This window comes from Cavia porcellus, unplaced genomic scaffold (genome assembly GCF_034190915.1).
Source record: "Cavia porcellus strain 051 isolate PalLab524CR breed Dunkin Hartley unplaced genomic scaffold, mCavPor4.1 scaffold_28, whole genome shotgun sequence".
Lineage (NCBI taxonomy): Eukaryota > Metazoa > Chordata > Mammalia > Rodentia > Caviidae > Cavia > Cavia porcellus.
In genome coordinates this window covers 12,106,840-12,130,842 of record NW_026947511.1, presented here as the reverse complement: position 1 = coordinate 12,130,842, position 24,003 = coordinate 12,106,840, and the positions used below count along the sequence as shown (strand labels likewise).

Genomic DNA, 24,003 nt, shown 5'->3' with positions numbered 1-24,003 from the left:
CATCCTGGAGGAAAGAAGTTCAAGTTCTAAATGATCAACTTACTTCATCAAGAATCAAAGGATTCTTGACAAAAATAGCTCAAAAGTGCTTGAAAACAGTCTATTATTATCCCTATAACAAATTAATACTGATTCTATAGCTTGCTTATGCTAATTTAAAAATTGTGTTCAGTCCCCTGAGCACACACTATTTAACTAGGCAACCAAAAAGAGGAATTTAAGTGTATGCAAAAACTTAAAGTCTTGAGGGGTAACAGGCAATGCTTGATGCAAAATGCATGCATGAAGAGGATCAAAAGTTCACAGACATCATGGGAAATACTTGGAGTTCTTTGGCATAAAATATCTTAAATATAAATTTAAAATATCATCACCATCATTGGAAGCTGCCTACAATTTTCAGTGACAATCACTTGATCCCTAATGGGTATTTCTGAAGGGGTCTGAAAATGAGCACGGCACTAAGTCGGGTGTTTTCTTTTTAAACATGATCATCATATTGTACACTTGATACTTATGCTGAGAGCTCAGATCTTCCTTTTCCTTAGTATAATTTTCATCTAAGCATTCCTTGGATACTTAGATCATTCTTAATGGAGATTGTGCATTATGTCCTCTGTGGACTCATGGAAATCCAGCTAATTGGACTGACTTGATTACAATAGTGTATGAATTCTCCCATTTCCTTCCACTATAATAAATGCTGAAGATATTTTTGTCACATATTATGTTATTATTTTAGACTGCAAACATTTTCTAAAGCAGTGTTTATAACAAACAGCGGTTTTACTCTTCACACCAAATAAACCTCTGTTTTCAAACTACATTTCTTTCCTTGTTAGTATAAAAACAGAGTGTTCTAATAAAGTTTGGAATAAACCTGTAGCACAAATAGCTATCATTCAAATTCTGGAGTCACAACAATTGAATATTAGCTTTGCAATAAAACATTGTGTTCCAGCTCCAGGATGCTCATCAAGACAGCACAGCCTTTAACAAAAGATTCATAAAGTGATGAATTATGTACTCCCCAGTCCATGTATCTGAAAAATTAGGAAATCTATTTTTATTTTGAAAGCATCTTGTTTACTGTTAAATTTTGTATCTCAAAAATTATTGCATATTTTTTCTTGACCAAAATAAGGTGTCTAGCCAAAGAGAGTTTAGTATTATTTAAGCATTCTCATGAGGACTTAATTCCTGCGGTTACTATTACCATGTAGTAGTAACTGTCAAAATTCTTTAAACACTAATGAGTCACCTTGCTGCAAATAAACATGCTTCCATTTGAAAAGATGAAACCAATCACCGAGTGGGAAAAAGTTTACCCTGGGCCCCAATGTAAATCAGTGAAGAGAGGAAATTGAAAAGTATTCCAGGGTCTGGGGATTTAGCTCAGCGGCATAAGTGCCTGCGTTGCAAGCAGGCGGCCCTGAGTTTGATCCCTGGTACCGATAAAAAGGAAAAAGACAAAAAAAAAAAAAAAAGAAAGAAAAAGAAAAAAAGAAAAGTATTCAAGCTACTTGCTTCCATCACAAACATGCACTTGACCTCTAGCGCCCATGAACCACTCTTGAGATGGATTTTCCTACCCCAACCAAACATGGATTGTAGGGAAAGAGGTGGGGGTGAGGGAACTCGTTAGGAAAAGGAGGATGTGTCCGTGTCCATGATCAGCCATTTCCTCTCAGGATGTATAAAAATCCACCCTCCTCTTTTGAGATTTCTTGTGGAGAAATCTCTTTGCGAGCTGGCCCCTGAACGAGCAGGCTCTGGGAAAGCAGGTTTTCCTCCTGTCTTCACCCCTTGTGAAACCTACTCTGCTGCAAAGAGTGCTGTTGCTTGGAGGGGCTCAGCCCAGGCACAGAAACCTGAAATTTCAAAAATGCGATAAAGCCCTAACCCGGCAGCTCTGGGAGGCGAGCAGCTGCCGGGTGACCGCTGATGGAGTGGCTTCTTAAGGAGGTGGGCAGATTGATTCCAGCTGCCGAGCGCGGGGCAGGGCAGCGGCCGCGGAATGCACAGCCCGGCTGAGGCAGACAGCAGCAGCTTCCCAAGCAAGGGCAAGGCCAAATATTAGCTGTTTGCAATCTTAGCCAGAGAGAAGGAAGAGAGTGCCATTGTTCCGTCCACCGAGGACTGTCAAGGAGGCCTGGGCTAAATGGTACTGTTGAGACGGTGTCACTTGTAAGTGGAATGTGACTCAGGAAATCTGTAAGCTGTCCCCCGAGACTGCTGTGCAGAAGGGCTCACTTTTCCTAGGGCGAATCCTTCCGGCTTCTTTCTTGATTTGCTTTCCCCTGCTTTCAGCCTCCTAGAAGTTTCCACTCTACTTCTCCTGGCTCTTAACCTCTGCTGGTCTCCTCTGCTAACTCCCTACTACCACCAGTACCCCAGGGAGAGTCTCAAAACACACAGGAGGGGGTGCTGTGGAGGGTTGGGGCCCAGGGACGGGTCCGATGAGAGAGGACAGCTCTTCAAAAGAGCTGGCCTCAAAGTGAGATAATTCAGGAGTTCCCAGAGGGCCCCAAACCTAGACACCAAGTGATCTAAGAGGAGGGAAGGGGGAAGAGGTAGGCGGGCATGAAGGCCAGCCTAATGGAATATTCAATATCCTGAGAAATGCACTTTCGGCCCCGCACTTCCAGAGACTAAAAGCCAGTAATGGGCTTTGGAGTCTGCACTTCCTCTCCCTAATGTCCAGAGGCGCTTTAATGCTGCAGCCAATCGATCAGCCTTCTCCGGTGAAGACGGCGAAATGCGTGCAAAAGCTTCCTACTTGTGGCCAAAGTCCGCCCAGCCTCCTCTACACACCCCAAAGGAGCGACGCGCAACTTTGAACTGACATGATGTGGCTCTTAAAATACCCGGGAGAAGAAAAGGAAGGAGCCTGAAGGCGCCCAGAGAAACAACCCGCCCCCTTTCCTTATCCCAACTTTTCCAGAAAGGGATTTAAGGCTAAGGAAAAAACAGGGAGAACGCCCCATGCACCTTGGGACAGGGCTGAGCTCTTGCTCCAAATCTGCTTCAGGTACAAAGTCACCTCGCCACCTGCAAGCCCAGGGAACCCCAAGAAGTGACACTTCTGAAAGAGGCACAGCACCTAAAGGAAGATTCAGAAATTGGGGTTCTTTGCAATGTCATGCTGGTTTCACAGCTGTCTTGACCGCGACCCAGTGAACAAATCTTCCCCGTCCCGCCCTGGGCTGCAGGTTGGATCCCCGCGGTGGTGAGGAGCCCCTGTGCCGCCCCAGTCCCTAGCCCTGCGCACTCCAAGCGGAGTTTGGGCTCCGGACTAGTTCAGTTCCTAAAATGAGCTCAGCCTTGTGCAGCCGCCCGGGGCCCTCCCCGGGAGAGCTCTCCGAGCTGCCCTGGAGCCGGGGTCGCCTCTGGGAGGCTCTCCAGGCCCCGGGTGGGGCAGGGTGCAGCCCCAGCGTGGGAGCCCCCGCCGAGGCGCACAAAGGATAGCGGCGCGACCGCAGCCCGGTGCGGGGAGGCCGAGTCAGCAGGCGGGTGAAAACTTTCCGCGGTCCTTCCCCCGCCCCCACCCCGCAGGGGCGCGACTCCCCGAGGAGCTCGCCTTTCCCAGCCCGGCAGAGACAAGCACAGCACGTGATGGCATAAATAAAAATAAACACTCCTCATTCCCGGCCCGGGGCCACCCCACTCCGGGAGCGCGGGGAGCAGGGGGCGCCCAGCGCCGGGCACCCCACCGGCGCGGCTGCAGCCCCGCCCGGGCGCGAGCGCGAGCGCGGACCCGGAGCCTGGCCCTCGGCCAGCGCGCTGGCCTCCGCCCGTCCCCGCCCGCCCGGCCGGCGGCGCCCACCTCTCGGACTTGGTGAACTTCCGGAACGCCTGGCGGAGGTCGTGGAAGGACCTGTAGGTCTGCGGCTCGGCGGAGATGCCCTGCGCCCGGGTGGTCCGCGGGCCGATGTGCGGGGAGGGCACGGGCAGCACCGACTGGCATTTGTGGAGCTTCCTCTTGAGCTCCTGGATTTCCTCCTCCTTCTCTGACAGCCGCTTCTCCAGCTCTTTGATCCGCTCCTCTTTGAGCATGAGAATCTTGGCAAAGTCTTCCTCCAGCTCGCTCATGTTTTCCCCGAGCCCCGCTGCGAAACTTTTCTTCCGGCGGCGGTGGCGGCGCGGGGAGCGCGGAACGGGAGCGGGAGCGGGGAGCGGCGGGGCGCGGAGTCCCGGGGCGCAGAGGAGCGCAGCCCCTGCCGGTGCCCGGAGCCGCTCGCCGCCGGCCGCTTCTGCTGAATGGACTGAAAGCCCCGGAGCAGGATGAGGAGCCTGAGAGCGCCGCGGAGCAGAGGCAGAGTGCTAATCCCCAGCCTCTCCCGGGAGAAGGTGATTAGCTTTCATTGAGAAGCCAATTAGAGCTGCCCTTCCTCCCCTGAGACCCCCTCCCGCCCCGCGCCCCGTCTCCGGGAGAGCGCGCGCGCCCCCGCCGCCGAGCGCCCGGTCTGCGGCCGCGGCTGGGCTGGCGCAGTCCGGACTCACTCCATCACGCCAAACTCACTCTTCCGGGCTATATGGTACCAAAAGAAGGGAGTGGGATGGGTGGGAGGGGGAGCTGTATGCCACTTGATCCTTGAAATACCAACAATTACCATGTGATCTGGTGGATGACGCAGGGCTTGTAACTGGATCCTAAGGAGAGTGTGTGCCTGTGTGTGTGTGTGTGTGTGTGTGTGTGTGTGTGTTACTGTGAAATCCTGACATTAGGACTCTAGGTAAGAAGAATGACAGGGCAATAGTAATTCCAAGTTTTTTTCGCTTTAAAACTACTGGAAATTGTAAACTACATTTGTTGGAGGGGAAATGGAATGAATATATGATAAGGAGCCAAATGTTTACCGTGCGGTGCTTGTAAACCTTTAAGAGTATACATTTTAATCGTCCACAGTTTGGTAGACTGAACATCGAAGTTATGTCACGTCATCTTTCACAGTTTCGAAGTGGCTGAAGTGTTGAGGTGCCTAAGTGCTGGCTCACCCTAAATTCCGGGTTAGGGGAGAAACTGCATCTGTAATCATCTGAGTTTCTTTCTTACCTGAGCATCCTCTATCAGAGGGATTATTTCACCTATTTGATCCCAGATATTTGCTCATTCCTAGGCTTTAAAAATATGTGTGCTCTCTGGGCCACAGAGAGCATTTTTCATAACGTAAATCACTGTGAGTTTCTCTGGTGTGTAGGAGGGGCGTTTTCAGATATTCTCAACAAATCAATGTTTTTGTTTAACAGATGCAACTAAGACACATAAGAATTCTTTCTGAAATAGTAACTTTCCTTAAACAGAAAAAATCAATGTACAATGATTGGCTACTTTCAAAAACTTATTCTTCCTGGTCTGAAACTACTAAGGAAAAACAGGCATATAATTTAGTTAATAAAGGAATTCTAAAGTGTATTTTATTTTAGAGATTTCTTTATTATTTCCTGTTCTAGTCATCTGATTAATTTACATTACAATTACGATAAACCACATCCGAATTTCTTTGTGGTTCCAGATACCCAAGTAGGGCTGTATCTACTTATTCATTTTGGAAGAAAGGGTTCTCTGTGTTGTTTATGGTTACTGTTCCTTTGCTTCTCCCATATGAACAACTTAATCTGCTACCATTCTTTTAGAACAACCCCAAATAATAGGCATTTTAAAATAATATATAAAACCATAATGGTTTTTTAAAATTTAGAGCATAGTTTCAACTTTATTTTTGAAAAGAAGTATAGTTTTTAAATGACTCAAGACATTTTTCCCTTGTCTTTGTGTTGTTGTTGTTGTTGTACTGGGAATTGAACTCAGGACCTTGCACTTGCCAGGTAGGTACTGTGCTGCTGAGCTATATACCCCTAGCCCTTTCCCAAGTCTTATGCTATTTTAAATGAAAATATTCAAATATGTTTCCACTGCTATTAAAAAGAAATATTTAAACAAAGATTCTACTACATACTGCAAAACTTTAAATCCATTTCTAGGATAAAACAATTTTTAACAAGTCAGTTTTAACTTAAATATGGTTGGTACCTACTTAAGTTAAATCTTAGTTATTTCATTTCAAACCCAAAGAAAGCAGAAAAGCAGGCTGGTAGAATAATAAACATTGAGTTATTAAAACTCATATAATAGAAGTGCTGAAGTGACTTTAGAAGATGATCTAACTCAACCACCTCATATTATCAAGTGGAAAAATGAGACTGTGGAGAGGAGTCCAATATTACACTAGAACAGAAGTTGAAATGCAAAACTCCCATTCTGTTCTAGCTTGAACCTGAACATCTAGAAATTCTAGGATTTTAGCTGATCTAGTGCTCAAAGATGTGAAATTTCCCTTGTTGTAAGCAATTCTACATCTGTCAGCACAGAAATATAAATATTAATGAAACCTTAAGACCATTTTTTTTCTTAAAGAAGGTCGCCATCTAGTGCCATTGGAGAAGTTTGCTAAATAAAAATCTTAATCACAAAGTGGAGGTAATGTCCTTAAATACCTGTAGCAATGTCTTCATATTTTATATCTGAGAGAAATAAGGAAAACATTTTTTAAAACTAGACATCTTTTAGCCACTGCATAGTGATGACAATAAGCCAAATCATTATTGTTTACTTGTGCCCATACAGAGCTCAGCCCTTCGGTGTGCCTGGAGGCCCTCTTATGATTACTCAGTTCCATTGCACAGATGAATGACCTGAAGCTTCGTCAGTTTTAGTGTCTTTCCATAGTCATTTTGTCCAGATTTGACCTCAGCTGTCTGTCTTTGTATAACCCTCCTTCCACTTGAAGTGCATGAAATATGCACTTCTCTATGAGCCCAGTGACAAACATATTTCTGTTCATGGAGAACACATTAAGTTTAATATCTCATGAAAATTCAGTTCAAACACTTTACCAAAGTTTTTTCTTACAATACTTTGAGATGTAGTATACATTCCATGTATGATTTCAAATGTTTTTTTACATTAAAACAAGACTATGGGCTTTCAAACATATGACTGCTTTGTCTCCCTTTCTCTCTTCTATCTAGTAAGGAGCACTTTCTGAAGAAGCTGAAAGTTAAATATGTAAGTCATGCTTAAGGAATTCTGTCCTTTAATCTACATCTGTATTAGAAAGGACAATGGGAGGATGATAGCTATTTAAAAATGTAAAACAATAGTAAAGCTAAAAGTCTTATTTTTATTACCCATATCTTCTAGAATAGATAAACAATGCCAGTGAGAATATATTCCTCTGTGATTTAGATCTAAATTGCCCTCAAGCCTCGTGTGTTTGAAAGATAATTGGATCATGGGGTGCTGGACTCCCCAGTGAATCAGCCCCTGGATGAATTCACAGTGAATGTGCTGTTAGAAGCTGGATCCTAATTGATGAAGGTCACAGGATGTGTGACCCAGAAGGATGCATCTCCTTCAGGCTCCTCCCTTCTCTCTCTGCTTCCTACCTGGATGACACAAGCAGCTTTCTTCCACCCAGAACCTTCCACTGTGCCATTTCTGTGTTGGAGCTGGCTGGTCCGGTCCGAAGCTTCAGCAACTGTGAGCCAAAGAAAATTTCTCTTTCTTCAAGTTGTGGATGTCAGTAGTGCATCTCAACAAGTGCATCTGAAAAAGAGACTGAGACACATTCCTGCCCCTAAATATTCTGATGGTCTAAGATCAAACAAATGATTGTTACATTTCCTGCTGAGCAGGTGGACTGCTCCCGTTGTCCCATCCTGGATTAACCCTGACCTTGGCACATGTTGTAAGGATCCAGACCAAAGAACATGGTCATATGCAAGAACATGGTCATATACATTAGCAAGCTCTACATGAATGACAGCAGAAGAGTAGAGAAAAGAGGTGTGAGAAAGGAAAATAAACAGAGGGGTCTCACCTTTTGGAACAAATGAGGTCAACAAGATCCAAACAACTTCTCTTGGTTGCAGAAAAGGAAGTTCTTGTGAAAGATTGCTTCTAACACATTTTCTATCCGGGGACACAATGACTGAACTAAAAAGAACACTAGATTTAGAGCCCAAAGGTCAAGAGTCTTATCTCCTTGCCATCACTTCTTGAGCTGTGTGATCTTAAGCAAATACTTTAGCTTCTCTGGAATTCACTTTCCTCGTGTTTTTAAAATGAGGAGTTACCCACTGTCCGTTCCCTTTCTACCTACAGCGAGTCTGTGGAATTCCATTTTCCCTGTGACACATTTAGAAAGTATGAAATTGCCTTTATAGAACACTACTGCACCAAAACTTCCAACTGGGTTTAAAACACTGAGAAAACACAAAGGTACAATGGAGTCTAGTTGATCCTGGACCGTTTAAAGTGTAATCTTTGGTTAATAGGAAATTCAAGAGCTGGGGATTTAGCTCAGTGGCATAAGCGCCTGCCTTGCAAGCAGGCATTCGTGAGTTCGATCCCTGGTACCAATAAAAATGAAAAAAGACAAAAAAAATGTATAAAAAAATAGGAAGTTCGAGTATTTTCAGTTCATTCTAGATTGTATACTACATGCAGCCCAGTCAACATTTTTTCACTTCAGCTAGCCATATTCTGGTGACTATAGATTGTGGTCATGCATCGGACAGAAACACACCCACATCTCCATTAACCACCTCACAGGACACAAAAACAGCAAATGAAATATGTTCCGTTAATGAAACAAACTTCAATTTTGTTGCATTACATTTATCACATTTACATAAGGAATATTAATAGTCATAATTTTTTAAAATAACCCTATAGAAAAGTATAAATTATAAAAGTATAAATCACTAGATGATCCTATTGATGTAAAAAATTATTTCTTGTGCTGCAAGAGCATTCCCTCATGATTTTCTATGATATCTTTGTGTAGATTTGAAAAAATAAATCTTCCTATAACACTTAAAACACAAAACTGAACTAAGAAAAAAGGACAAAACATTTTAGAGCTCAAATTCAGTTTGTTAAAAACCTTGGACTGGGAATATGGACACAGAGAGGTCAGGTTATTTGAGGCTAATAATTTCATCTCTCTAAACTTGGTTATCCCAATTATACAGTGAAGATATGGATACCAAATTCTTCTGCACTCAAATTCTCAGAGATGAAAGAAAAATGTTTTCATTTAAATATAGCCCATAAAAATAAATCAGAATGGTAATGTAGTCCTACATTGTTGACTTTGATGGGAGGATGGCTTAGTTGGAGAAGAGTGTATGAGACAGGGACAGCTTTGGTGATGGTGGTGGCATTAGGCACGCTGTACCCATGCCCCGAAAAGCTCTCACCCCCTCACTGTACACATACATTATTCAGTCAAATGCTAATTAAGTGCTCTTGCGAAGGGAGTTTACAAATGTATGCAACATCCCAACTCTGTAGACTTTAAGATCATTATCTGGGAGGGGCTAGCGTAATTAAGTGAGGCCTTCAGCAGGATTAGGCTCTTTCCAAGGTAGAGACTGCAGTGCGACTGGGATGTGACTCAGAAGCAATTCTTTGGCTTTAAAGATGGGGAAAATCGCATGGAAAGAAATCAAGGTTGATGCTCGGGGTTTACAGAGACAGCCAGCACGGAAATGGGGACCTCAGTCCTACAACCACTAAGAAATGAATTCTGTTGCAGCTAATGAACATGAACTGAAAAGAGGATGTTCAGCTTCAGAAAAGAGCACAGCATGATTGGTGCCTGGATTGCAGTTTAGCAAGACCCTGAGCAAAGAATCCAACCAATGTTGTGTCCAGAATTCTCACTTCCAAACCTGTAGATAATCAGTAGGTATTGATTTAAGTGTTAAAGTGTGTGGTAATTTGTTAGGCAATTAATAAACTACTCAACTACCATTCAAAGTGAAGTCTATTAAAAGTGCCAGATATGTTTTATCATTCTCAGAGGTCTGATTTTCCCAGTTATTTTCAGTGAAACTATAATGAACTTCAAATGGATATTTGAGGACATAAATGGTAATTACAAATTACAAGCTTCTAGCAGTGGTGGCAAATCTATGGCATGTATGCCACAACAAGCTATTTGTTATTACTGAAACTTCTACAAGGTTCGCCATTCCCATATTAAAGCATAGTGATGACAGTATGAACAGCCTTTTGAATATGTCAAACTCCCTTCCATAAAAGATGCTTATGTTTAAAATTATACATTATTCTAATTGACATGTAAGTCCTCCCAAATGCAGGTTCTAAAAGGGATTGGATTCATTCATTAAATTACTCCAGAGAAGAAGTGTAACTATAATTTATCTTGAATAGTGAATTAACTTTGTGATCTTAGACAAAGATCTCAATGCACTGAATGCAGTTTTGTCATCTGGAAAATATCAATAACTCCTTTTTTGTAGTATTATTTATTTTTGGCAAATGGTTCAACGATTGGAATATATTTTTAAAATCTTGGATTATTATTGATTAACTGAATGCATTTTCATAGTTACACGTGAAAATTTAATCGTCACCTTCCAGGATCAAATACTAATGTCAGATGTTTGAGGAAAGTAGGGAAAGACTACAAATTCTTTTTAAAGTTTAGTTTTTATTTGATTTGACTTCTTAGCTAGGTTTTTTTAATGAAAGAAATTGGAGTAATTTGTTCGAAATTTTTAAGATAAATTCTTTTTAATAGGAAAATCACATACGTGAAACAATTTTAAAAGTATCATCAAAGAAGATACAATGAAAAGTAACTCTCTCATTCATCCCTGTTCTCTGCAGTCATTGGCCAGTACCATTTCCTTGTGTAACTCTCATAAAATAATTCCCCTTGTAGTAAGTATATCTGTCTATAAACTCACATTTCCCAGAAATACGATTTAATGCCTGGTTTGTATGCAAGCCCATTACTGCACTTAACCTAGAGCTATTATTTCCTGATTTTCAGGATTGTTAATCAAATGCAGCATATCACATTGTCCCACTTTGAGACAAAATGCTCAGTAACGTGGCAGGAACACTGCTGAATTTAGAGAGTGTGGACCATTCTCTCATGTAGGCATTATGTAAAGATTTCCTTTCCTTTTAAGAAATTCAGACACTTCTTATGTATTAATCATATTTAATAACTTCAGAATGGCATAATGTTTTATGAACAAAACCAGATATGATTCTGTATGTATTTTTTAGGAATATTTTGAACCTCTGATCTTAGCCCTTCTAACTTGCTCTTTGTTAACAGAGACATTCATCTGTTCTTATCTTAGAGTGTTTCAAATCAATAGTTTCTATGTAAAAATGTTAAACCTTTGCTACGCATAAGGTGCAGTCTATAAGCATTTTAAATCTGTTATAACTAATTTCTTGGTCTCCTGTTCAGAATTCCATAGTTATTTCAGTTATTCATGTTCGCTGTATCTGATTCAGTGAGGGCAGATTTATTTGAAAATAAGTTTGTCAGAATGTCTAGACATTTATTAGAAAAACAAATTATGATTTCCTTTTATATTTGTTAAAAATTAATTACACAGCTGTGGTATTCCAGGATATATTAAGACCCATATTCATAGGTAGCACTTCTTAGTATCACATTGATTAGATTTTTCAAATCAGCACTCTACATGGCCCCATTCCAGCAGCATTCATAAACATGGAACACATGAAAGCAACAGTCAAAACTTCCCTATAGGAATTTTAGAATGTTAGTTATCAGGTCTTCCTCTGCACTGAGAAACATTTTGTCTCAGCACGGTCTCCCATTTCAGGTCATCCGTTTCAGCCATCACAGTCTGCAGGGAGCAGAGAGGCGGCAAAAAGCCCAAAGATATTGAACCAGGGAGACACGGTACCCGCTGCCCTTCATTCAAGTCTTCAGCTAATAAAGAGAGATCACTTTACAGTGCATAAAGAGGCAGACATTACTCAGACTGTGGCTAAAACCATCAGCAAGGAACTCTGCCAGGAATGCCCTAGGGTAACAGGAAGTGGTGCTGGCGTGTTATGTGTGTGAGCGCACACACGTGTAGCAATTTCAATGACTGCCTTTCCTCCAAATCCTTTCTATAGCTTGGGTGTATCCGTCAAAACCAAGTCTTTCTTTAAAATCGTCAACCGAGAACATTTGTACAGTTTACTGTGAAGAGCAGAAACAGAAGGCTAAGAACACCTGGGAAATGCCACAAGTGCAGAGGGTTAGGGTACAGTGTGTGGCGATCAATCAGGACCTACAACTTCCACCCCGCATAGTCAGACAAACTGATTTATCTTTGGTGCAAATGTCAAATTAACATTCTAAGAAAGTACAAGAGACCATTTACGCCAACAATCTTTTTGTTGACAATATGAATCTGGCATTCTTCCTGTGTGAGGGAAATTAAGGGGAAATGTTTGCAGAACCCGAGCAGGTGTTCTTGGTTTACATGCGTTTGACAAATGTTTGTGCACACTTTCCTGCAGGTCACAGCCACTCTGCTGGACACTTTAGACAGAAATCAGTAAGGCAGAATATCGGCCCTTGAGAGGGATTGCTAGGGCATGAGGAAGAGAAATAGGCAGAGCACAGATGATTCTTAGGAATTCTGGAATATTTATTCTACATAAATATTCCTTAAATACTACAGTGATGGGTACATGGCATTATATATTTGTCCAGATCCACAGAATGTACAATACCCCACCATGTGCTCTTTTGGTCCCAGTTTGTCAAGAGGCTGAGGCAAGATTACTTGAACCCAAGAATTTGAGGCTAAATGGGCAAAATAGCAAGAGATTACACATCCTTGAAAAAGAGAGTAAAGTCTAAATTATGAGCGCTGGGTACAATGATAATAAGGGTTTATCAGTGGTAGAAACTATATGACTCTGGTGGGATGTTGGTAGTGGGAGAGGCTATGTCTTAGTTACTTTTTCATTGCTAAGGACAAAAATACCTGATACCCAAAGTTGAAGGAGAAAAGGTTTAGTTTTGTTCACATTTTGTTTCAGGCCATCATCAGTTGACTCTAAGGCAGTGCTGCATGTCAGACGTGGCTTGCCGAGGAGAAACAGTGCATGGTGGGCAGAAAGAAGGTAACAGAGCAACGAGGTAGTGAAGAAGCAAATCTAAGTGAACTTAGCATCTTCTTTGTGCCCCTTTATGTTCTACCTGACTACCAGGGTTAGGGTGGGTGCCACCAATTAGTGGACTGATTTAGTAATCACAAACCTCAATTCCAGCATCACACACTTTAGATTGAGCCATGTCTGAGCCAGCTCTATCTTTGACTCCAAGAGGCTTTGGGGTGACATCTAGATGCAAGCCCTAAACAAGCTGTGAGTATGGGAGGACACAGGTATGAGGGAGCTCTATTCCTTCTGGTCAGTTGTGCTGTGATCCTTAAAGTTAAATGAGTAACTAAATAACAAAACAGAAATAAAGACACTCATGAGGATGCAGGGGGAGCTACTTAGTGTTAAGGGACATGGAAGTGTAAGTGACTAAAATGAAAACTCTAAAGAGATTTCACCTTGGCTTTTTCTCAGTGTGTTATTATACTACAGAGGAAGGGAGGCAAAAGAATGAAGCGTGTGTGTGTGTGCGTGTGTGTGTGTGTGTATGTGTGTGCACATGCACATGCATGTATGGATGTGAGAAAAACAGAAGAAGGACATAGGCATAAAAGTCACCAACTAGAATAATTTTTAATGCTAAAAAATGATGACACTTAGAAAAATAAAAATAATTATGATATAGCTTCACAAATAGATTTATCCACAAATTCAGTGAAATCATAACAATAGTGTAAAAACAGAAATGAATTGATTTTTAAATTTATATGACACAGATGCTTCTTAATTGTGACAAATGTTTGAAAAACAAATATTCTGCTCCCCACTCATCAACTATTTAATGTATTCTAAAGTCATATAGCATGCCAGGACTTGGGGGACCAACCAAGAAATCAAGGATCCAGCCTTCCTGGTAAGCAACGCAAGCTGCACATGCTCCAGGAAAAGAAAAGCCAGCATCTTCCAAGAATTTGCCATGCCAGGTCTTGGGGAACCAACCAAGAAATCAGCAATCCAGCTTTCCTGGTAAGCAGCACAAGCCTACTAGCACCATATGGGCTGAGAATCAAATCAAGCCTCCTCCCCTCCCACTGCAACCCCTATAGTAACCCGCTGGTTCCTAGGACAGACTGAGTTAATAGCAGCTAAGATACATAAAGCAACTAAATGCTTGTGTTGTTTGGTTGATTATGCAACGCTGGGGCCAGTGATCTGAGTGTCTCTTGGGAGGTTGATGGTATGCAATATAGCAAATATAGCAGATTTTCTTCTATCTTGTCTTTGAAGTCCAATACTGTTTTCACTGTTTTGCTTTGTTCCGATTCATTGTTTTGCTTTATTCAATATTCTGTTTTGATTGATTTTATTGTTTTATCTTTGGTTTGATTTTGCTATACTTGATGGAATAGACAACTACTGTGGAGATAACAAGATATACTATGGTAGCTATTATTGTTTTCCCAGCATCCTGTTTTGAAGTTCTGTACTTGTTTTCTGGGCAATGAACTAGTGTTGGAAAATTAGGCCAAAAAACTGTGTAGTATATATTATAAATATGCACTTGTTAATTCAAAAAACACTTACATAGACAACAGTTTCCAATTTTTTATACTGTGGCAGAATATAAATAAAATTTTCCATTTTAGTCATTTTAAGTGTACAAATTCAGTGGCAGTAAGTACATTCACATTATCATTATCACTTTTCATCTTCATTTATCACCACTGACTTTTCTAAAATGAAAACTGGGACACAGGTATGAGGTCTGACTACAGCTTACCTCATTTAAGTGGAATCATATGGCACTTGTCCTTATGTGACTGGCTTGTTTTAATGAGCATAATGTCATCAAGGGTCACTCACAAAACATGTGTTAAGTTTGTGTCTGTATGTCTCCCCAAAGCCTCATGTGATCACGGCGAGCAGGACTTTTGAAGGCTCCTGAGTCTAGCATTTGTGACTGGTTCATTGTCTATTACTAGGATTAGCAATGTGAGTGCCAATCCTAGCAATAGCTAAAGCTAGCTAAACCCACCCAGGGGCAGCAAGCTGGCATACAGTATAAGGAAGGGAAGGAGGCATGCTTTCCCTCTTTTGCCCTTTTCACTCTTGATGGTTGCAGCTGCCATGAACAGCTGCCCCTCAGCCATGCCACCCTGCCTTGGAGCCAGCTGAGTACAGACTGAAACCTCCAAAAACTGTGAGCTAAATAAACCTTTCCTTTCTTCATTTTGGAGGTCAGATATTTTGTCTCAGCAGTGAAAAAAAATTTAACCAAGACAGTATGTGTCAGAATTCCCTTCCTATCTAAAGTTATATGTTCTATTTTACACATGCACACACGCACACACACACACACATATGTATATGTATATAAAGTTGTATTTATCCATTCATCTGTCAATAGAAGCCTGGGTTCCTCCCATGTCCTGGCTTTTGTGAAAAGTACTGCTATGAACACTGATAGCCAACTATCTGTTTGAGTCTACTTGCTTTTGGCCACATACCAAAAGTGGAATTCATTAACTATATGATAATTCTATTTTTAATCAAGATAAGGTCTTATAAATGCATGAAATACAATTGATATCTATAACATACAAAGAATTCTTAGAAGTCAATAAAATAATGAAATTTCAGTAAAACTTTTAAAAGATGCTCATTTTCATTAATAAAGTTGAACTTTTGTCTATGCATTTGACAAAATTTTTAATAGTGATACATCTTTAATATCAAAGGGCCCATATGATTACTAAGGAGGGTATAAGTTGTAAAAAGCCTGGATAGCAAGCAGTAGCCATTGAAACTCTGCATTTACTCAGCAGTCTTACTTCTAAAAATTAAAATTATAGAAATGAAGATTCATGCCCTTATACAAACTCTTTTCTGCTTGTAAATGAAAACCTTAAATAATTAAGCAAATAAGTGATTGATATCACAGTTACATTATGAAATTTTGTACAACCATTAAAAGAAGGAGGTAGAACTTTAGCAAGATTTGAAATTTAAAAAATGGAAAAAATTTGTGACTTGATTTACATGATATGTAAAATATATGTATATTTATTTAAATTTATGTCAGGCTCATCAATTATCACCATGATAACGAGGAGTAGGAGTGAGGAAGGTGAAGGAAAACTATCATGTGTTACAATATATGCAATATTTATAGTGAGAATGTATTAGTGTATGCTGTGTATAATCTTTATAACATTAAGGGATAACTTAGGTGCAGCAAAGCGCACTTGGCTAATATGAAGAGTTTGGGCAGATATGACTGTATCTGAAATGTACTACAAAGACTCCTGGGTTGGGCCCTGCTGTAGTGCTGCCCAAAATTGTGAAATTTTATTTATCTATTTATTTATTTTTCAGAATTGTGAAATACTTAAAGAAAGGAAAGAGTGGAAATCCAGGCCATTATCATCACACCCTTGAAATAGAAGATTTCAAGATTTCTGCTCTCTCTTTTTCTATTTCTAGCATGACATACGGGGCTTTTTCTGCCACACACTCCCACTATGATTAAATGCCTCACCACAGGCTCAAAAGCAATAATGCCAACCAGCTGTGGACTAAAAAGCCCAACCATGTGAGCCAAAATAAACCTTTTTCTCTATATACACCAAAATATCTCAGGTACTTGTTGCAGTAATCAAAAGCTGATTACCACAGATACTTGTAACCATGAAACTGTTACTGCAATCTAGGTACCAAATTGTGAAAATTTAGAAAATTATTAAATTTCCATGGTTTCAAAATATATGAATATCTCAATGTAAGCTTTGCTCATTAACAGTGTTCAGACACAGCAAAAAAGTCACCATTTCCTTTGCCCTTCTCTTACATTTATTCAGTATCTACATGACAAATGCGTCACCCTAAAATATACCCTCTAGACCGTTAAACTTAATATTCACTACTTTTCACTAATTCCTTAGGCTTTTGGCTAGCACCTCTAAAGAAATAAAATAAATGGGAAACTGACATTTCAATAGGTTTTACAAGTGATCTAATTTAATTTCCTTCACACATGGAAATATCCTTTCTAAAACACCTTTAGAGATCACTGCATGTATCAATGGCTAGCTTAGTTAAATAATTCATTCATATAAATCAGGATTTAATCAACCTCAGCACTATTGATATTTTGAGACAGGTAATTCTTGGTGGGGCGAGTGCTACAGGATGCTTAGTAATATTTCTGGCCCCTTCCCACTAGATGCCAAATATCACCCTCTCATCTTGAATTATTAAACTAAAAATATCTCCAGACATTGTCAAATAGAAATTGCCATTACATATATGATGCATGCTAAGTTGAGACCCACTTATATAAATTGATGGTGAAAGTTAATCATTAAAATTAATTCATATGTGGAACATTTCAAATAATCTTCATCTGAGCTTTTAACCTGAATCTGTATCTGCTTTTAGCAAACCAAGGAATAGCAGAGAGGTAGCTTCTGTCATATTATAATACTAAGAGATTGACTGTTAAGAGAGAGAGTTATAAGCTAAATACAGCACTGGAAAGAAAAACCCATTGCATTCTTAGCCAGAGCTTCCTGTTCCCTGTGTCTCTGACATTCTCATCTAGCAATTTCAAAAAGTTATACTGATAACTCCAGATTTTATATGATGCCCTCTTCATGTTTGGATTTCAAGTTAATTGTCAAAGAATGGAACAATGAAAGAATTAATGAGCCATTTTCACTGAGCTTTGATATAAAAGTTAACATACAATGACTAGATATAGACTCTATCCAAGAAAATAAAAGAGTATTAGCAATTACAGTATTAACCCACTCTTTATTTCCTTAAAATATCCTTTAAAGGTGCTTTCCAATTTTTCCCCCCTATGTAATTAATGAAAAAGTGATGTATATGCAATGTGCAGAATTTTCCTCCTTAAACATTTACTTTAAATCCCAATAAATAATAAATGACATCCTTTAAGATTTGATAAAGACCTCTTTTCATAATCATTGAAACAATAAAAGGTTAGCCAATAATTTAATGTTTTGGTAAGTAGTTAGAGATGTAGTGATATAATTTGCTAGGATGGTACTTGAAAAGTTTTGATTATTTAGTAGTAAGCAAAATAATATGACTTTTCTGAAAACAATAGTGTATATAAATTTATATGACTTTTCTGTAAACTAGAATTTATAATCACTTCCAGTAAACAAAACATAGAACCAATTACTGAAATGTCTGTTATGGGAAATTTAAAATGTTAACTTAGTTCTTAGTTTTATAGCTGTGCATGACCTGACTTTTAAGATAAAGTATCTTCATGCTCAATTATTAATAACAGATTAATATGTTATCCTTGTTTTCACTGAACAGTGTATGGAAATACCATGCTAAATATATAACTGTACATTACATTCTTATATATTACATTCATATATATATATATATATATATATATGTATATGCTACACTCTTAGAGCTCCCTAAATGTTACATCCTTGGCTATTACAAATTGGGAAAGATCTATAACCTCTCTAAGTCTCATGTCTCCTCATGTGAAAAATGGGGATAATAGTATGATAGTTGTAACTTTATTACTGAGTGATTTTAAAATTAAATAGTAGTGGTGTGATAATACTAAGAGCAATTTCTCAGCACAGTACTTAATTTAAATAACATTAAATGTCTTCATGTATTTCTAGGTAGAATTATTGTGTCATAGTAAGTTTTGTCTAGAAACTTACATGAATACTGTTCTAACTGTCACACATCATTTTGGAACTGTGTGCTGTGGTAGTCCCTTATACAATTCCTTTCTTGTATCCATGTTTGTAGTCGGTTCCCTTTCATGTTGATGAGGCTTATCCGTGTAACTTGGTTTGGTTAATGGAACATTAGTAAATGTGGTACTACCGAGACTTGAAGAGTGTTCATGCATTTGGAATTTTCCCACTCTTACTAGTGCTGGGAAAATTGTGAGCACCACCTAGAGAATCAGCCCTATCCACTGCATGGTAAGTGGAACACGATCCAGTTACCTCTACTGTCCTTGCAAACAGCTACCAGACATGTAAGTGAGATCATCAGCCCCTCACTGACTGCAAGTTTCTGAATGAGCCCAGCCAGTACAGTCAGGAGCAGAGACCACTGAAGCTGAGCTGAACCCAAATTTATGACACATAGAATGATAAATAAAATGATTATTTTTGAAGCCACTCAAATTTAAAATGGTTTGTTACACAGCAAGACTAAATGATGAAGTCCCTGTAGGCAATATAAATTAGTACTAAAAAGTTATAATTCAGAATGCAGTTAAATTTACATTCCTAAACTTAAAATACTGACTCACCAATAAAATGGTATAAAAATAATAGCAATAGCATAAAGGAATAGAACTAATAAACTGACACCTGTCTTTGATTTTAAACATTGGACAGTGATATGACATCTAAAGGTAAAATTTTTTTCCATAGAACAATTAGAATAGACAAATTTTTCTTCAGTAGTAACTCTGGTCTATGGAGCAGTGACATCTTTTGCTGTCATGTTTAGAGATCCAGGTCATTTCCAGTTTTGATGGTGGGCAGGATTACATATGCATCTTATTATTTGCAAGCTTAGTCACAGATTAGATGTATACTTGGAAAACTTGTGCGAAGTGTCCAGTATTTATACTGCCTATCTCTCTACAAGGCCCAGAGTTAAGACTTATTTTTCATTTATTAGCAACTTTTTGAACATTTTCAGTTGAAATTGTGAAACTGTCATTAAAAAAAACATGACAATACGTGCTTGTCCTCACTAAAAAGATAGACTTCCCTTTTAAGAGCGCAGAGAAGGATGTTTGAATATAACCACTCTGATTCTCTCCACCATTCTAATTCCACAATAATAGCTGCAATTTAGTGGTTATCACCACAGGAATGAACAGCCAGGAAGAAGGCTCCTGATGAAGCCTGCTGACTTCTTTACTCTCTTAAAACATTATATAGAGGCGAGGTCATGAGTTCGATCCCAGGACCAAAACAAAACATCATCTAAAAAAGATGTTTGCAAACGCAACAGACTAACCAGAGTCAATGCAAGAAAGAAGTAAATATATAAAAAAAACTGCCTGACTAATTTAAACCAATGTTTGTTGTAGTATTCTACTTTCTTTTTATTACTGATATTACTATTACTATGACTATTATCATTACTACTACTATATTAGCCTGTTGAGAAAAGATGTGTCTGTGGTACATTATTTCCAAAAATCACTACGATAATTCTCTTCCCATATTTATGGCTTTGGGAAACCCCCCTCACATGACTCTAGGTTATGCTACGTAACGTGCTCTGGTCAATGGGAAAATAATAAATGTGACACAAGCTTAGACTTGAAAGTCTTCATGCATTTGGGATTTACCCTCTACACATGAAACTTTTCTCATATTCTCCCATAGTTCCAAATAACCCCTTATTAATAGCTCTTATTAAGTATTCATTATGTGCCAGATGATATGCTAGTACTCTGCATAAGTTAGCTTATCAACTTTAACCTCATAATTCTAAGGTAGGCCACATGCCCATTTCACAGATGTGGCAACTAAATATTAGTTAAAGCATTTTGTCTGATATTATACTATATCTAGGTTATGGAGCCAGTTTGGGAACCTGGATTCGGTGATTAAAAGTGCAGTCTGTTTGCCCACCAAGCATCATGCCTCCTAGCATTCAAATGCGTTTCTGTGTGTCCTTCAAGCCACGTCCTTGGATATAAATTCCCATATCAGTATCTTTAGCATAGTGATCTTGAGCAATTTCCTTAACATCTGTAGACTCAGGTACCTCACTAACATGGTTTGCACTCAAAGTTACAGAGAGATAAGGATGACTTACTTGAAATCATATAATTAAAGCTGGGCTTAACAGACTGGTTCATAAAGGTTGATAAAGGAGAAGCCTTGGATGCAGGGACATATCACAAATGGTAAAGAACTCTGATCCTGGTGAGGGTAAGTTATACCCACCCCTAAAATGTAGGAGAAAGGGAGGGGCTTAAGAGATACTGAGAAAAAGGGTATTTTGAAAAGCTCAGAGAAATCAGGACAAAGTCCCAGCCCGAACTAGGGAAAGAATAATGAAGGCTTTGGAAATGATTAGTGTCCATCACTCGATCTTCTCTTACTCTGATCTCCTGCCAGTGCTTCCCAACAGCAAAAGTCATAGAAACCCCAGGAAAAAGCAGCCCTACTGAGGTTCATGTGTGTCAGCTTCCCAGATCAGAAAACAAGTGGAGAAGTTAGAAATAGAATTACAGGAGCAAATAGAAGACAGTGAGTCACATACGGGAATAATATCCCCTTACAGATTTTTAGCAATGACTAAACCACCTAAGGGACATGAAACATTATGCATAGTCTAGAGTCAATAATGTTAAGTACTTTAACTCATCACACTGTGCTCTAGGCACTGTGGAGTTGAGCCGCGTCATAAGCAAGCATACAATCCAGTCACCGTCATGCGAGGCATGCTATGGTGCTTTGAAGCAGAGGCTTTGATTACACTGGAACTGACATCCAGGTATATCTAGAAAAGCCTGGGGAATTGGTATAAAGAGGGTCTTCATGTTGTTTTTAAAAATATCCCTTTGGATCTTACTGGCAATCACTCATCCTAATGGGAAAAGTAGTAGCATACAAAAGTTTAGTCAGTAACAGAGCCTCAGATGTCAGAGGGAGGCACGGACAGTGTGTGGTGTTTGACAGACAACTGAACTCCTAGCCCAGCCTTTAGGATCTTTGAACTGAGTCCAAAGTGGTGAAACTGGGAAATCTGAAAAGGAAAAAGTGCTAAAAACTTGGAGGTGCTGAAGGCGCAAATGTAACTGAGAGTATTAAGAGGCATTCATCCCCACTTTACAACAGTACCCTACCAGGTTGTGGTGGTGGCAGAGACGGGAGACTACAGCGGGAGGCAGGAGGAGGTAGGAGCCACAGTGCCTACCTTCTCCATCAGGTGGAGACGGAAAAGAATAGGAAGTGGTGGAGGCCATGGAATGCATCAAAGTAGGACAGAAGGAGAGGAATATAGAAGCAAAGCTACAAGATGACAGAGCCGTCATGTTTGCATTCTTGTCAATCTTTAGGGATACTCCAGAAATATTGGGAAAAGCAGGCTACCAAGAGTGTCTTGAGAAAGAAAATAGCAATGCTACAAACCACAATAACATACAATATAAAAGGGCTAATTGCTTTTAACCTTTTGGATGTCATGGCCCATCAGAGAGGTAAAAACTCTTCCTACACATTGTTAAGGGCTAATGCCTGATGTATGACTTCTGGAGTGTTTAACATAACTATATGTAAAGTACTATAAAAATCTGAAGACAAGCAATAATCTGCAGTATCATTAGGACTTACGCAAGTTTCCTCAATGTAGGTAACATTGACCTGGGCACTGAGGAACTAATACGACTTCACATAAAGACAAAAGCAGTTTATAAGCTAGGAGGGTGAAAGCCTTAGGGTGGAAGGAACAGTCTGATGAGGATACAGGAAAACTACACAGTATGAGTTTGAAAACAGCAAACAACCTGGGTTTAACTGACTGAGATTCTAGAAAACCAGCCTTGAATGTGTTTTTAAGGGCATGAAACACCTCTGATTGAGGGGCTCAGCACAGTAAGGAATTAAACATTTAGAGGGGGGAAATGATAGAAGTTATGAGCTTAATGAATATATATGCCAAAGTAAAGTGAGAAGCAACCCAAGCAAAGAAAGTGCATCAGGATTTCTGTTAAAACTTTGTTGATAGAAAATAAGTGCATATATTATTTTTAGGTGTCAAACATTGACATTAATAACATCGTGATCGTTGTTATCATCTATTTAGTGCTGAGCCCATGTGACATATGCTACCTTAAATAGCTTTTCAAGTGGCTCTATGGACTCAACATTTTTATTTCCATCTTATTGATAGATAAAATAAAAAGGAAATGTGGCCCACACTCCACACACAAGTCATATTTTTAACCTAAATCATGCTCTTAATCAAAAATAAGAAGGATCAAAATTCCCCTGAAAAATGAATTCAGGGGAGATAAAATTTTCATAGAAGTAACTGTTTAAGAAAAAGATTATAGATTCTCAAATTGAAAACAATTTTTTTTATTAATGTGCCGGAAGCAGTTTATAAATTAACTTTTAAAATAGTTCTCATTACTAGCATCCATTAAGACCAAGTCAGGAAAGCAAATGACTGTCACAACAGTAATTGAATTAGCACCACAAAGCAAATAAGCGAGAACCATGTTTGAAAGAGACCAGGATGAATTACGACTGAAGTTCCTTTGGACAGGAGCTTTGAAGCAAGCACTCTGTCTGTACCACCATTAAAATATAAAGAACTTTCCAGAGACACTCGGGACCTGGTACACAGTCGTGAGTGTGTACTCAACTTCCACAAGTGATTAAATGAGGAAATAACTCAGAGAATGATCTTTCTTAAAATTCAAGGAAGTAAATAGCAAGAAGGAAAGCTACGGAATCTTTTACCCAGAATAAATACTCATAAAATGTCTAGCAATTTGATTTAAATCATACCGAGGTATATTCAGCCACCATCTCTGCGTGCCGTACCCTATCCTGCCACCTGAAAGCTCTCACACAGATCTCTGTGTCTTTAGATTCAGACAGACCAACTCTCCTGACCATAATTTTTGTCCTTACCCGTGGGCATGCTCACTCATTGTGCTGAGCCCCTCCATCAGAGGGGTTTCATGCTGAACATGCCCTTAAAAAGAATTCATATGCCAGCTATTTTATCCACTAGATAGTACAGCAGCCTATCAGAGGTTATGAATTCTTCAAAGGCTAAACCTGAGTGAAAAACTTTATTGACTTTTCTTATTACAAAAAAAAAAAACATAAAATGTAAGCATTATTTACACTGTATCAGTTTCATTTATTATTAAATTGAATGTTTTTCTATTGTTAAGTTTATGGATCTATTGTAAGATGGAGAGAGAGATTTAGTAAAGCTAACTCAATGCAGACAAATAACTCTCTTTG

The 24,003-nt window shown here is 39.4% G+C and overlaps 1 protein-coding gene and 1 long non-coding RNA gene across 2 annotated transcripts in view; one reads left to right on the top strand and one right to left on the bottom strand.

Annotated features, from left to right (window-relative positions):
- The window catches only part of Prkg1 (protein kinase cGMP-dependent 1), a 1,159,508-nt gene extending 1,155,416 nt beyond the window's left edge, over positions 1 to 4,092 (bottom strand). Inside the window, exon 1 of the mRNA XM_063239051.1 lies at positions 3,827 to 4,092. Within this exon, the coding sequence (XP_063095121.1) occupies positions 3,827 to 4,092 (266 nt within the window). The remainder of the gene's footprint in view (positions 1 to 3,826) is intronic.
- Positions 4,093 to 4,211: 119 nt separating this feature from the next.
- LOC106028518 (uncharacterized) lies at positions 4,212 to 21,341 on the top strand. The gene is made up of 3 exons (XR_001202133.3): positions 4,212 to 4,350; positions 13,825 to 13,996; positions 16,346 to 21,341. It is a non-coding gene; the product is annotated as an uncharacterized LOC106028518 (long non-coding RNA).
- Positions 21,342 to 24,003: the final 2,662 nt, after the last annotated feature.